The sequence below is a fragment of the Silurus meridionalis genome, chromosome 10, assembly GCF_014805685.1.
Source record: "Silurus meridionalis isolate SWU-2019-XX chromosome 10, ASM1480568v1, whole genome shotgun sequence".
In the NCBI taxonomy this organism is placed as follows: domain Eukaryota; kingdom Metazoa; phylum Chordata; class Actinopteri; order Siluriformes; family Siluridae; genus Silurus; species Silurus meridionalis.
The window spans coordinates 12,342,218-12,356,406 of NC_060893.1; the positions used below are offsets into that span (position 1 = coordinate 12,342,218).

The 14,189-nt window shown below is 36.4% G+C and overlaps 2 protein-coding genes and 1 long non-coding RNA gene across 4 annotated transcripts; 2 read left to right on the plus strand and 1 right to left on the minus strand.

The window, feature by feature from the left end:
• Window positions 1–31: 31 nt before the first annotated feature.
• dus2 (dihydrouridine synthase 2) lies at window positions 32–8,250 on the minus strand. Of its 2 annotated transcripts, none has more exons than XM_046859795.1 (16): window positions 8,168–8,250; window positions 6,730–6,872; window positions 6,521–6,566; window positions 6,306–6,397; window positions 6,164–6,207; window positions 6,000–6,060; window positions 4,171–4,218; window positions 3,974–4,039; window positions 3,149–3,219; window positions 2,963–3,049; window positions 2,556–2,724; window positions 2,297–2,418; window positions 1,688–1,834; window positions 1,414–1,501; window positions 1,220–1,293; window positions 32–1,109 (listed from the first exon to the last, which is right to left on the minus strand). In XM_046859795.1, the coding sequence occupies exons 2-16, from the start codon at window positions 6,853–6,855 to the stop codon at window positions 839–841; spliced, it is 1,512 nt and encodes a 503-aa protein (XP_046715751.1). In that variant the 5' UTR covers window positions 6,856–6,872; window positions 8,168–8,250; the 3' UTR covers window positions 32–838. The 2 variants fall into 2 exon arrangements, with proteins under 2 accessions (XP_046715751.1, XP_046715750.1); XM_046859794.1 differs by having other exon boundaries at window positions 1,378–1,501.
• Window positions 8,251–9,396: 1,146 nt separating this feature from the next.
• Window positions 9,397–11,083, plus strand: LOC124392641. The gene is made up of 4 exons (XR_006927185.1): window positions 9,397–10,045; window positions 10,460–10,561; window positions 10,671–10,816; window positions 10,928–11,083. It is a non-coding gene; the product is annotated as an uncharacterized LOC124392641 (long non-coding RNA).
• A 75-nt stretch (window positions 11,084–11,158) lies between these two features.
• Window positions 11,159–12,786, plus strand: LOC124392622 (cadherin-related family member 3-like). Its single transcript, XM_046859768.1, has 4 exons — window positions 11,159–11,166; window positions 11,239–11,395; window positions 11,575–11,677; window positions 12,444–12,786. Exons 1-4 carry the CDS (start codon window positions 11,159–11,161, stop codon window positions 12,626–12,628), a joined length of 453 nt encoding a protein of 150 aa, XP_046715724.1. The 3' UTR covers window positions 12,629–12,786.
• Window positions 12,787–14,189: the final 1,403 nt, after the last annotated feature.

Consider the following 14,189-nt stretch of genomic DNA (forward strand, 5'->3'; position numbering starts at 1 on the left):
TTTCTGTGGAAAGTGCAACAACAAATAAAGATTTACATCTTTAACATGTTTTAATAAAAATAAAATGATGTTCACATATATACAATCGTTCAACAAACACACCATAAACACCTCAGGTCACCTTTAATAAGAAACCATTATATGACCAAATGTATGATTATATTAGTTTTGGTTTACACCAAATAGTCTGTGAGGTCAACAGTTAAAAGCCTCATTCTGGTCTGTGGCAGGCTTTCTATACTCCAGTCCTAATGGTACTTTGTTTACGTTGGGACTGGATGTGGTGTGTTGGGAGCTAGGCAAACTTAAAGTTACATTAGAGTGGGTCAGCAGGACTCGAGTTAAACATCCAACAGTGGTCTATTAAACATCCATTTATCCATATAGACTAGAACAGCATTTCTCAATCCAGGTTGTGAGGTAAGAATACTCTGCACATTTTGGTGTAGCTCTCTTCTCACTCACCCAGTTCAAGCCATGTCTGGTTTGGTAATAAACAGATGGGTTGAGAGCGGAAAAAAACCCACTATAATGCACAGAGAGTGCATCGGTGTAGCAGCACTGAGTAAATGTACCATATAAAATGGCGGTGTGGTGCACATAGTCATAGTGAGAAATACTACTTAAAACAATTATCTGATTTAAAATTTAAAAAAAAAAGAAAAGAAAAAAAGAGTGCATAGTATTTAGGGTAACATGCATCTCTTCAAGCTGACATGTCTCTGGGTGTAAATCTAATATGTTGTGGTGCATCACTACAAATGTAAAACAGACAAATAGCAGCAGACACACCCCTTGTGGAGAATTCAGAACGTGAGCAGTGGTCATCTAGTCATGGTCAGGACACAGTCTGACCACAGGAGCCATTCACTACCACCAAATTGTCATTTGATCCGTGTTCCTCTTTTTGCGATGGCTCAGTGAGCCGTCTCTTCCTGTGTGCTAAGTCTGTAACACTGTCCTCCTCTGAAGTGGTACTTTTTTTCTCTTCCCTTTTTCGCTTGTTTACCAGTCCTGAGTAGCCCTCTCCGATACGTCCCTCTGGCACACCGAGTGTGCGCAAACACACTATAGCAGCAGCTTGTTCAGCAAATTTCTTGGACTTCTCCCTGGAAAAAAAAAAAAAAAACTATCATGAATTAGAGTTTAAGGTTTTAAAAATAAAAGCTATTAATAATGCAGCACTATTATTAATAGCTAACTATTATTATTAACTAACCATAGTGTGGACCTATACTTCTTATTTGCCACTAATACCGTGGACTGGAAACATCTGTCTTGAGCACGTTGCTCCTAAAAAAGGAGAAGTTATGAAAATTTTTAAATTTGCAATTCTGAAATGCAGCTGTTGCGTAGGGTTTTACATGCTGTGGTTACATTAAGAATGCTGATGTTATTGCGTTCAGATCTCACAGTTTCATACACAGGCTGATCCACCTTCTCCTTCCGGCTCCATTCAAGCAAATACATCTTTGGGGTGATCTGAGGGGGATACTCTCTCCTGGATTACACATATATTATGTTAGGCTCTTCACGTAATACTTTAAACGTAGAAATATTTGAATACCATTTATGCTTAGGGACTAAGCAATAATACTGATTTACCTTTCTGAAACATTTTATACTGCACTACTTATACAAAAAAAAAAAAAGGTTTTGTAATTTTTTTCTTATATTTGGAAACGACCTTTCGAACTTGATAGCCATAGTGATGACATCTCCGTCCATTACAGGCTGGTCTGAAAGACTGCTGCTGGTGGCATCAAGGGCTTTCTTGCGAGCCTCCAGCTCAGCCTGGGTTTTCTTATAGAAATCAGTCATTCCAAATACCTTACTGCTCATGTCACACACAGACAAATACACTTCTGTTATTGTTATTTACTGCAAAAATATTTTTAGGTAAGATCCATCAAAACTAGAACAGATAACAGTTGAGGCTAAGTGCAGCTGCTGGAACATGACTATGTTTAACAGGTACAACATCCAGAGGAAAAAAATGTAACTAGGCAAAAATAAGAAGGTAAATAAAAAATTTTCATGCCGTTTTAATAAAATATACTAATGGTTTTTGAAAGTGTAGTTATTTAACACATTATATATGAATAACAGGAAATTAATATTGAAAGTCTGTCTATACTGCCATATTCATCTTTTGACCTAAAACTGGCCTTACATTTCCAATACTTTTGAAGGTACATGCTGTTGTGTAACACTTCTTTAGACTCTTGTTAAAACACAGTGTGCCGAGCTGCACTTCCTTTTATAAAACATCTGCATGCTTAACTAAATACTTTACCAGATTTCTTCATTGGTCTGCGCTGCATGAAGCTGTTTGCCCATTGGCGATTCCACCCTATCCCTTAACATCTGGCACAGGCAGTATTTAGTGTTGAATGTGTTGTTGTCATAGCGAACAGCCTACACACAAAAACAACATGTACTATTGTGTACGCTCTTTACTACACTGTAACTGAAGCAGGAACAGCAACACACCAAATAATGGAAAAAAGTATTAAAAACATTTATTTAAGCAATTGAAAAGGTTTAGTACTCACATATTTGACATATTCTTCCATAACCTCATCTACTGACACCATTCCCTGGCAACGAAATATTGATGGGTTCCACATAGCAGCCCGAGCTAACATCACAGCAGATGCTCCTGTTGTCTCTCGAAATTGTTCGATATCATCATATGTTTTTATAAGATCAAGAGAACCACCACTACAAAAGAGAAAGAAGAAATATCTGATGCAAGAGGGAATAAAAAATAGGTGGTGTATGCTGGAAGAAAAAAAAAATTTTTCCCGCTGTATACATTCAAAATTGACAAATGGACATAAACAACACAACTATTCAATTCTCAAGCAACTATGCAAAAATACAATAATAATAAAAACGAGCTTCCAGTACTGATGAAATTTTAAAAAATCAGAAGGTACAAATAAAAGCAGATACTGACTTAGCGATGACTGGAATGGACACATTTTCAGCTACAGCTTGAATATAGTCACAATGGACTGGATGCCGTGGTCTCTCCTCTCTCATCCTGAGAAACAGAGACTTTGACTGTGCAGCTGTAAACATACCTTCAAGCAATATATTGTAACCACAATGTCAAACAAAAACTGCTTCAAAGAGGTCTTACCTGCCATGCACCGCTATTGCTGCCACCCCTGTTTTTTCAATTCTCTTCACCAAACTAATGGTTTCCTCCAGCTGATAAAGCAATGATTAATACATCATCATAATTAGTACCATTCTTAGCACTATTTTTAGTTGAAAATACACTACGTGGCCAAAAGTACACGGACACCCAACCAGCTCACTTATATGTGGTTCATCCCTGTTGCAACATAACTGCGAGGAATGTCTAGGTTTCCTGTAGCTGTGACACCTTTGGGATGAAATGGAATGCCAACTTCACTTAAGGTCTTCTCTCTTACCTTATGTTCCTGCCTAATACTATTTTGGCTAAATGATTAAACCCCATAGCCACACTCAAAAATCTAGTACAAAGCCTTCCCAGAAGATTGGAGATTGTTAAAATATCAAATCAATATGCTTAAAAACAGTGCACACATACTTTTGACCACATAATGCATAGTACATAATCATTGATGAATTCTCCGATTCAAAACCTTTTCTTCTGGACTTTCAATATATTATTAACCATCTGTAACACTGTTGTTTTGTAACATACTAAAAGAGAAAGGATTTCAGACTAATCAGAATTTGTTTTCAGATATTTTCATGCAGTGCTGCACATCCAAATTCTAGAGTTCACAACTTTCAGGACTTCCATTAAAAATGCGCTTAAACAACCGGGAATTTTCATGGACATAGGCTGAACTGAAGGATTAGCCACTATGGTAAACATCTTTGTCTATTCGTTTAACTGCAAGACAAAATTGGTTTTGTATCAATACTCTAATTCTAAAGCAACTGATTAATGCAACCAATGAACACTTACAGTGGGAAGGATTCGAATTTTGCAAGTTACTGGTTTTGAAATTCCCCTCACCAGAGTGGTCAGAATCTGCACAGAACAACAAAAATAGTAAATATAATTTGAGATATTAAAAACAAAGTTATTCTAATGAAACACAACAAAAAGGTCAGTAATCGCATGTTGCACTGTAATTGCAGAATCACAAATTGGATACATACAGTCTCAATTTTGTCAGGGTCAGAAAGGAGTGCAGATCCCATTCCACCCTGCAGGAAACACCAAAATCCATCATTAATTATATAAACCCATCACATCAATCAAACCCAAATAATACATAAACATACATACACTGGTGACCAAAATTAAAGAACAATTTTTAAACAATTGAACATTCTGAAATAATGTCATCTTCACTGCTCAACATTTGAAGGAGTTTTTGTCCTGTCTATACCATGCTACCAGAATACCTTTTCCACAAAATAACTAAGGCATTTAAAAAAAAACCATTATTTTGCAGAAAACACACTGATCAAAATTAGAGAACAACAAAGACTGTTGCATGGACAAAGATTACAACTACATATAATGAAGGTTACAACAGTCAGCAATTAGTAGGAAGTGTACAGGCCTCTGCTCTGAATGACTTCAGCACATCTGTGGCCACAGGACAGCACTAGTCTCTCACACTGCTCTGGTGTGATTTTGGTCCACTCTTCTTCCAGTCTCCTCCACAGATCAGTGACTGTAGTGGGTTTCTTGGCCATAACTTTGTCCCCAAGGATTTTCCAGAGGTTCTCTATTGGGTTGAGATCAGGACTCTGGGCAGGCCATGTCATTATTTCAATGTTTTCAGTTTCAAGGAACTGCTTTACCCATTTTGCTGTGTGGCATGGAGCGTTGTCCTGCATGAACACTGCGGGCTGATTGGGTGATGAATGCAGGGAAGGAACCATGTGTTGTTGAAGAAGGTGCTGATAAACATTTGCATTCACTCTGCCATGTAGCTGTATAAGAGGCCCAACTCCTGCTGCAGAAAACATGCCCCAAACCATGACACTTCCTCCTCCACTTTTCACTGACTTCTTTACACACTTTGGGTTCAGTCTTTCTCCAGTTTGTGGACGAACATAATGTTTCCCATCGGACCCAAATAAATTAAACTTGCTTTCATCACTGAAGTGAACTTTGGACCAGTTCTCCTCTGTCCACACAACATGCTCCTCAGCAAAGCTTAGTCTAGCCTTTTGATTCTTTCTGCTAATGAGAGGTTTGGTCACTGCAGAGTGGGCTTTCAGTCCAAATGCTCTTAAACGTCGAGACACTGTATGACGAGGCAGATCCTTACCCTGTTCAGCACTGAACTGGTGAGCAATTTCAGCTGCAGTGTGGAAACGATTGCCCATTGAGATCCTCCGCAGTATCCTGTCCTCTCTTGTATTTGTCTTCCGTAGACGACCAGACTTCTTGGCGGACTTGAATGAGTTTGTGATGTTTTAAAGATTTAATATTCTTGAAATCACAGATTTGGAACGACCAACTTGTCTTGCTATGGCTGATAGGGTCGTCCCTTTGGCCTTCATCTGGACAACCTGCTGCCGGAGTCTTTCAGTCACTTTAGAACGGCCCACCATCTTGCAGAGTCAGTGAAACTGGAAGTTAGGCTGCCAGTTAAATAGGGGTTGACAGATAATCTAGGAAATTAGCACCAGGTACCAGATTAACACCAATAACTGGGAGGTATCTGAAAGTGTTCTCTAATTTATATCAGTGTTTTTTCTGCAAAATAATGGTTTTTTTTTTAAATGCCTTAGTAAATTCGTGGAAAAGGTGTTCTGGTAGCATGGTATAGACAGGACAAAAACCTCTTCAAATGTTGAGCAGTGAAGATGACATTATTTCAGAATTGTTCAATTGTTTATGAATTGTTCTCTAATTTTGATCGCCAGTGTGCAGTACAGACAATAGCACACCAAACATAAGAACAGAGAACAACATTCTCCTGAAGAAAGAGAACTGGTGAGGTACATGTTTGACAAGTAGTTCACACCTTGGTTGAGTATTCCTTTGGACAGCCCATATTCACATCAACAGCTGCTACATCATTCTCACTGTTCAGGAATAAGACATTAGATCATCAAGTAGTTCGCAAAAACATAGACTAGAAGAGATTTGAAATTCGGAGTATACCGAGATACTATCTGATAAACTCACACAAGCTTGGCTACGGCCAGTGCTCTCTCCGGATCAGCCGTTCCCTAAATAAACAAAAGAACGTATACATTTTCGTTTGCAAATTAACACTATTATAAATTACATTAGTTAAATACGTAAAAAAAAAAACACTAACACTAACCATCTGAAAGACTACATGGTCTTTCTCTTTAGTACAGGTGCGAAACATAACCCTTTCATCTGGTGCTATAAAGTCCACAGTCTCCAAGACATCTGCCAAGAAAAACAAAACAAGGATACAACCTCTAATATTTATCATATATATTGATATATATCAAGATGACCATGAATGTTATCTTTGTATGATTACAAAAAATAGAGTACAGAAAGACTCACTATTCACAACCCTCTCACACTGAACCATTTTGAGATCAATCAGTTCCTTTACGAAAAAATAAAATAATTTATCATGTCATACAAGAAAATCAAGTCTCTCCAGGCAACAAAATTATACAAGCATGCTAAGATGTATTGTAATATTTAAAATTATTTTAAACATCAATATTTAGACAATTAGAATAAAATATGAAATATGTAAACCTTACCTCACAGTAGACAATATCTGCACCATAGTCCAGTGCCAAAAGTCTCATGGGTAAAGTACCTACTCTTACCATGGGTGCTAGAATCAACCTATTGTGGAATGCCATTTTGCCCAGTACAGATGTCATGTCACCTTCCTCAAAACCTGATGATAAAAAGATGTAACCATAAGCTTGAATGTTAGATGACTAACCAGTCAATGGCAGTGGTTTCAACTAAAAATGAATGTCTCATGTTGTATCCTACACAGGAAAATATTCTATATCACCTTCGGATTTTGAGTTTAATTTACAATGTTAAACAAAAGCAAATAAAAAGTTTACAAGTCTTGGAGTCCCTTTTTTGTAACCCTCAGTAGTATGACACTGAGATGTGTTATGTTCAAAACATGAGATGCAATGTATTTGGTAGCGTGTGTTTGGGAGCAAAGAATAAATAATGTGCATGTAGGACGTTTTGGAGACAAGGTGAGGGAGGTGAGATTGAGATGGTTTGGACATGTGCAGAGGAAGGATATGGGGTATATCGATAGGAGAATGCTGAGGATGGAGCCACCAGGAAGGAGGAAAACAGGAAGACCAAGGAGGCGGTTTATGGATGTGGAGAGAGAAGACATGCAGGTAGTTGGTTTAAAAGGGGCAGATGTAGAGGACAGGGTAGTGTGGAGACGGATGATCCGCTGTGGCAACCCCTAATGGGAGCAGGCGGAAGAAGAAGAAGAAGAAATAATATTTTGATGATTGGCTTAGTGCAGTGGTGTCAGTGTAACCCTTTCAAGAATGTAGATTTCATCATGTAGCAGGATGAAATCTCCTCCATAGTAAGGATGGAGATTGGAGATTAGAGAATGAAGGTGAGGCAAGTATTTAGGAATGCACATGGATGTTTATTTGGGAAGATCAGGAATAAAAGGAATTTTGGTCAGGAAGGGTGAATGCCATTTCCTGTTGTATACCTGGTAATGTTACACATTATGAGTTAGTGGAGAGAAAAAAACTTTTTTTTTCTCTTTTATCAGCTTAAGTAAAATTCCATAACATGTACTATATAAATTAGTTGAATGTAACATATAGGTGGACCGTGTAGTTGTATGGTTACTGATCTCTAACTCTGAATAGTTAAATCAGTCAGTTCTTTATCACCAACACCTGGGATTAGTCTATAACTCATAACTATGGTCAAATGTGACCCTATAGTGCATTCTGGTAAGTGACAGACAGAATGAACGCGGACTGATAAATTGTAGACTGATTCAAGCAGCTGTGTGTAGCCTCTATTGACATGTGCCTGTAACCGGTTAGCTGACAGTTAATTACTATCATTTAACATGTACCATTCAGACAGTTTGACATGTCACAACAAAGATATTAAGCATTTTGTTAACTATTTATAAATTCCGTGGCTTGTTACACAGCAAATAATTTATTTCAATAAACTTACCGGCATTAAAAACACGCTACAATGTTTACAGCGCCGTAACGCGTGTTCAAATTCCGGTTCCTGCTACGTCATCACCAAGCGACAAGACATTTGGCCACGTTTATAGGTGACGTACTAGCAGAATATGAGTACTAATATCAGCAGTACTGAATATCCCTAAAAGTATAATGGCGTCCTTGTCTAGTTTGCGTATATATATATTTAGTTGTATATTTTAGTTATATATTTAATATATATATAGTTGTGTGTATATATATATATATATATATATATATATATATATATATATATATATATATATATATATACACACACACACACACACACACACAATATGAGGTTTAAAGAGTAATGCTATGGTCCAATTTATGTTTTATACAATAGTCCTTAGGTGTCTAATGTTATTGCAAGAAATGTATGTAATAAAATATGCACAACAATTTACTTTAAATTCTAAATCGTATACCATCCAAATCTTATGTACACGTGAGAATTTACACATTATTATTAATGCTATGCTTTTATTGTACTTTTAGCTTTCTGTCTGACATACCTTTCCCATATGTGGCAAATCAAGTATTTATTTATTTTTTACTTAAAAAACCTACATGAAATGTTGTGAGCAAATAGTAGCCTAAAATTGATTTGTTTTTCTTTACAAATAAATCTAAGGTTATGTTTGGACCAGCGAGATTCTTATCTCATATGAAGTTTACATTGACATGTTATTGCATACTTGTACTTATACATGTTTCGACATGTTTGATCACTTGAATGACAATACAATCATGAAGGCAGTTAGGTGTCTACCAACAGGGACTTATTAACAGAGAGGGTCATAAAGTGATTAAGACTACAGAATATACTATAAGAGCCTGGACACACCAGATGGCTTTAGGCATCTTTGCTTAGACATAAAGGAATAGTCAGCATAGATATATTTCTGAGTTTATTTCTTGTTGTATGGCTAGCTTCTAGTGAGATTCATAACTGTATACATGAAATATACATAATTTGCCTAAAATTGTAATTCCTGTAATTCAATATATTGTACATTAAAAACCCCACAAATGTATAACACTTTTTAATTAGTTAGTTAATATTAGTTAATTAGTTAATATTTATAATGCATTGGTGGTCAAGAATTATGCAACTTTCTTCTTGTCTTGGATTTAGGCTTAATCTTCAGTATAACTCTACAAGGCCTGCCTGCCACAGTAAAACTACAAGAGAATAGTCCAGCTGGAACTGAAGTTTTCTGTTTTAGGATTGGGCTTTCCACAGGGACAAGTGTGGCCTCTGGATTCCCTCTGCTACTCAACTCTAATCCGCCGACTAATGACTTCATAGTGTATATGGTGAATCCAACACATGCCAAGGTTCTCTTGATTTATCAAGTTAGGAGTGTTTAATTTTCATAACATCCTACAAGATTAATTTAATTGTACTACTGTATAGATCTCACTAACAAAAAAATATAGGTGAAATGAATTGTGTCTCAATTGGAGCATGTCAGTTTATGTTCAGTTGGTTAACATTTTGTCTAGGTCACTGTTACAAGCTTCCCAAATCTGGACTTTGAGAGTTTATCTAATCATTTCATTCTGGGGCTTCTTGTGGTGGACAGCAATGCAATCTTTGAATTACAGACACTGACTGTTACATTAACAGATGTGGATGAGCCCCCAGCTTTCTTGGATGAAAGTATGGAATTACATTGTTCACTGGCTTGTGTGTAGTCTGATTATACAAAGGTCATTGTGGGTGTCATAATAAAATATCTTTGTTTTAGCCTCAATCCTCTACATAGTGGAGAAGTCTCTGCCAAGCTTAATCTATCAGCCAGCTGTCATTGACCCTGAAAATAGACCTCTAACTGTATGTAAACATCTTCTACTCTCTGTTCATTGCAAATTGGGGTCTTTCTTAATCACATTTTTTTCACACTTTCTTTCTGCCTGACCATATTTAATACAATATTTTTTGTCATATATTATTATAAATACACTATTTTTAAGCAGTACTGCAAAATCTCAATTGGGATTTTTTTTATCACGAGGTCTATGTATTTAAAACATCTGTAATTCCCCACAGTTTGCTGCTTTCAGCATCGATCACAGTAACAGCTTCCTGTTCACTGTCAAACAACTTGATTATCTCACAGATCCCAGGAGTTAAGAAATCCAGAAATCTAGTGCATTCCTTTGGAAAATGGGTCACCTGTGTATTATATATTATATATAGTGTTTTTGTATTTTATTCTGAATTGTCCTTTTTGTCACTGTTGGTCAGGTATTACTTCAATATCTCAGTGAATGATGGGAATAACACTGCTACCAAACCGTTGTTTATCAACATAATTAACCTTAATGATGACAAACCATATTTTGTAAAGTAAGTAAATCAATTACATTCAAAGCAATCTAAAATTCCCTCTTTCTTAACTGCAAGACTCATCTATTCATCTTTCCTACAGCATACAATAATATTTTGCCTTTTATAGCACCATTACATCTTTTACTGTCACAGAAGAGTTGAGCCCAGGGCATATGATGGCCAATATTACTGCTGTTGTCCCCAGTGACTAATTTTATAGCAGTTTCATTTTCTACACCATAAGTGACAACAATTATCTTGCCATACACACATGTAAGGTTGATTCAATAATAAATGATTAATACTCTTTTTTTCATGTCTTCACATTAAAAATATTTGTTTTTTATTTTGCTTGAAAATCTGAGATGTTCTTGGTTACAATAGCAAACAGGATGGATCGAGACTCAGCACCACTGAGAGACAGTCCAACAATCACAGTGACTGTTACAGCCAGCTTTAGTCCTTTTGGGCCACCACTACTCAACACAATTAATATCACTGTTACTGTCGAAGACATTAATGACAACCCTGCCATTTGCTTTGCTGACAACCAGAGGTGAACTACTCCTTTTACAAACACTGTATTGGAATTAGACTAGATTAGATTTTTAGAATATGTCTGTGTGCCCGAGTTGATGCTATAAAGTATTATAGTTATGTGGTATCGTGCAAACTGTGTTATATGTTTAAAACAGGAGAGGGGTGCCAGAGACAGAGGTGAAGGGAACCATCATTGCTACCATCACATGTACTGATAATGATGTGCTGCCTTTATTCAAAGAGTTTATCTTTATTGGTCTCTCCTGCCTGGGTTGCAGTCAGCTGTTTGCCCTGAAAACCACCCAGATTATAGTAATAGTTTACACATGCACATTTGTGGACAATAACATGTACTGCCTAACTTTATTGCACTTAATGTCAAGGCACTATACATTAATACTAAAATAAATTACATTTAAAAAAAAAATGTGAGAAAATATTATTCTGTTTTGTGTTTTCTATAACATATAGTTGATTTGACTTCCCCACAGCTGAATGGTACTTTGGACTTTGAAGATCCTGGCAATCTCTATGCAGGAAATGGATATAGCCTCTTGATTACAGCAGTAGATAAAAATGACATCAGTTTAAAAGGTATGTCAGTTGAGCTTATCTAAACAAGATACCTGCACATATTATCTAACTGTTTATTTGCACACTGTTTGAAAGTTTTGACTTTTATTTCTCTGTAGGAGATGCCTTTGTTTATGTGACTGTAACCCCGGGTAACGAGTTTGCACCTTTGTTTCATACTGTGTCTTATTTTTATGCTATTTCTGAACTTCTTGGAAGAAAGTACAATTTGTCTTCAACTCCATTTTTTCCACTTTTATTTCTAGCAGTGTATCAATGATCTTACATAAGGACATACAATGTTTAAACTTAAATAAATAAACTTAAATAAAATAAAATAATGACAGTATAAAACATCAGAGGAGTACATGGAAGTAAAATATATTTTACTGTTTAACTGAAGGTACAATTCAATGTAGTCTATGATGACCATGAAACTAGTGGCTAGAGAAACACCACAAGTTTGCCAATTTAGATTTTTAATCATAACAAGCTAACTGGTGGAAGCAATATACTGTACAAAAAAAAGACTAAATCTGGCTAGTCAGTTTGTAATGGTGTTTTCCTTTTGCCTACTATTTTCTTTTCTTAACTGAACATGCATGCTGATCAGCATTGTACCATTGCACATTTCTAACATGGGTAGCTGTCAAGCATTGGGACTCTACGCAACTGGACTCTAAGCGTCTGATTGTATTGTTTATAACAAGAAATTGAATCATAGTATGCAGACTTATTATAGTATTCTGCCTAAAGTTGACATAACACAATTTCTTTTTTTTTACAGGTGGTGTGGTGATTGGTTCAGTCAATGCCACTGACATGGATTTGCCTCCAACCTTACTGCAGTGCTCTATAGTGTCTGGTGGAGGTGCAGGAGGAAGAAGGAAAATCTTCCACTTGGATCCTTTACTGGGCCAAATAACCTTGCTCACTCACCCGGATATGAGGACATGCAGACACACGTGCTAATCAACAAGTGGTGAATGGAGATCCCATCAGGCCAGGATCTGCCACTACTTCAGTTAGAGCCCAATCTGTGTGGAAATAATGAGCACATAAAGCTTAAAGTAGTGCCTTCATTCTCACTCTTGTTTGCCCACTTACAGGTTGTTATTAATGTAACAGAGGCTCCGATATGTGGCCCCAATAACACAAACCTAGTAATTCCAGTAGACCTGAGTTTAGGGATTGCTATCCAAGGTTTTACACTTATATATATATATATATATATATATATATATATATATATATATATATATATATATATATATATATGTGTGTGAGAGAGAGAGAGAGAGAGAGAGAGAGAGAGAGAGAGAGAGAGAATTTAACAAAGCTGAGTCATACATTACAAGCTTCCCATGACTTGCTGACAGAATCTGCCTGAAGATCGCTATCAGCCTTTATGTATTTTCTTTGGGTTAGTGTGTTTGTTAAAAGCTCTATGGCAATTATCTTGTCTCAATCTATTTTAGAAGCCAGCAATGTGACAACCATTTTGGCTTTTCACCAAGCGCAGGCACAAACATGAGCCGTCTGATACTGGTACATTTGACTTCAGCAAAGGGCTGGACACACAGTGGAGCTACAGACTCGTAGCACTGATTTCTGATGCCAACCTTCGGTCATGGCAAGGCCATACCAGAGACCCTTTTCAGACTGGCACTGTTGTTATCAATGTGCGAGTGGTTGATCCCAAGATCACCACTGTGGTCACCACACCCACTGTAGGTTTGCATACATTTACATTCCAAAAAATGTAACCTTTAAACTTAAGGAAAATCTTTTTGCAAAAGTGTAAAAGAATAAACATAAACATAAAAAGCTTGCCACACTTAGGAGATTATTTGGAAGTCTAGAATGTGATAATCAAATATTTATTTGTTCCCTTGTTTCCACAGCATCATAGGCAGAGTTAGGTGCACAAGATAAATATCTAAGCTAGTAAACATATAGCAAATATGTCATTAAGTAAGTACTGAACCCTCTATTTCAATTGTGTACATAAAGATGCCCTATTACAGTATATTCCTTTTTTCAACAGGAGGTGACAAAGATCAACACTGTGTTTGATAGAGAAGTAGATCCTGGTAAGGGTATTCACAATTAGTGACAAAATGGTACAATTTGTTTTATTTTGTTGGAGCTACATAAATGAATACAATAATTACAAAGATCATAAGTATATTATTTGTGCTTCTGTCTGGCATGATCAGTAAGATAATCAGAACAATTAATCAAAAAAGCTTTGTTTACTAAAAAGTATTTTTCCAAATGGTCATTTTGGTCCCCTGAATTTTCTTGCAGTTACAAAATGATTGTACGAGTACAATAGTAAATCAGGTGTTCGTTGCTGGAAATATGTCCTTATTGTATACAATCCTGCTCCAATCCAGCCTGAGACTAGCACGATGGTCATCTCGGATAAGACTTCTAAGGATCTAGCTAGCAAATGCACAGTCCATAGTGACTGAATTTAAATCTTCAATCAAGTGGAATTCCTCATATGAATAAAGGAATATAAATTATA

What these genes read in the sequence shown, in the direction of transcription:
- dus2 (XM_046859794.1), bottom strand. Translation starts at nt 6,855, where the DNA reads ATGACATCTGTACTGGGCAAAATGGCATTCCACAATAGGTTGATTCTA. An exon ending in CAAAGGAATACTCAACCAAG is followed by an intron (nt 4,219 to 5,999) that starts GTGTGAACTACT and finishes TGTTTCCTGCAG; the next exon opens with GGTGGAATGGGATCTGCACT. An exon ending in TCCATTCCAGTCATCGCTAA is followed by an intron (nt 2,725 to 2,962) that starts GTCAGTATCTGC and finishes TCTCTTTTGTAG; the next exon opens with TGGTGGTTCTCTTGATCTTA.
- LOC124392622 (XM_046859768.1), top strand. An exon ending in TGAAAACCACCCAGATTATA is followed by an intron (nt 11,396 to 11,574) that starts GTAATAGTTTAC and finishes ACTTCCCCACAG; the next exon opens with CTGAATGGTACTTTGGACTT. An exon ending in AAATGACATCAGTTTAAAAG is followed by an intron (nt 11,678 to 12,443) that starts GTATGTCAGTTG and finishes TTTTTTTTACAG; the next exon opens with GTGGTGTGGTGATTGGTTCA.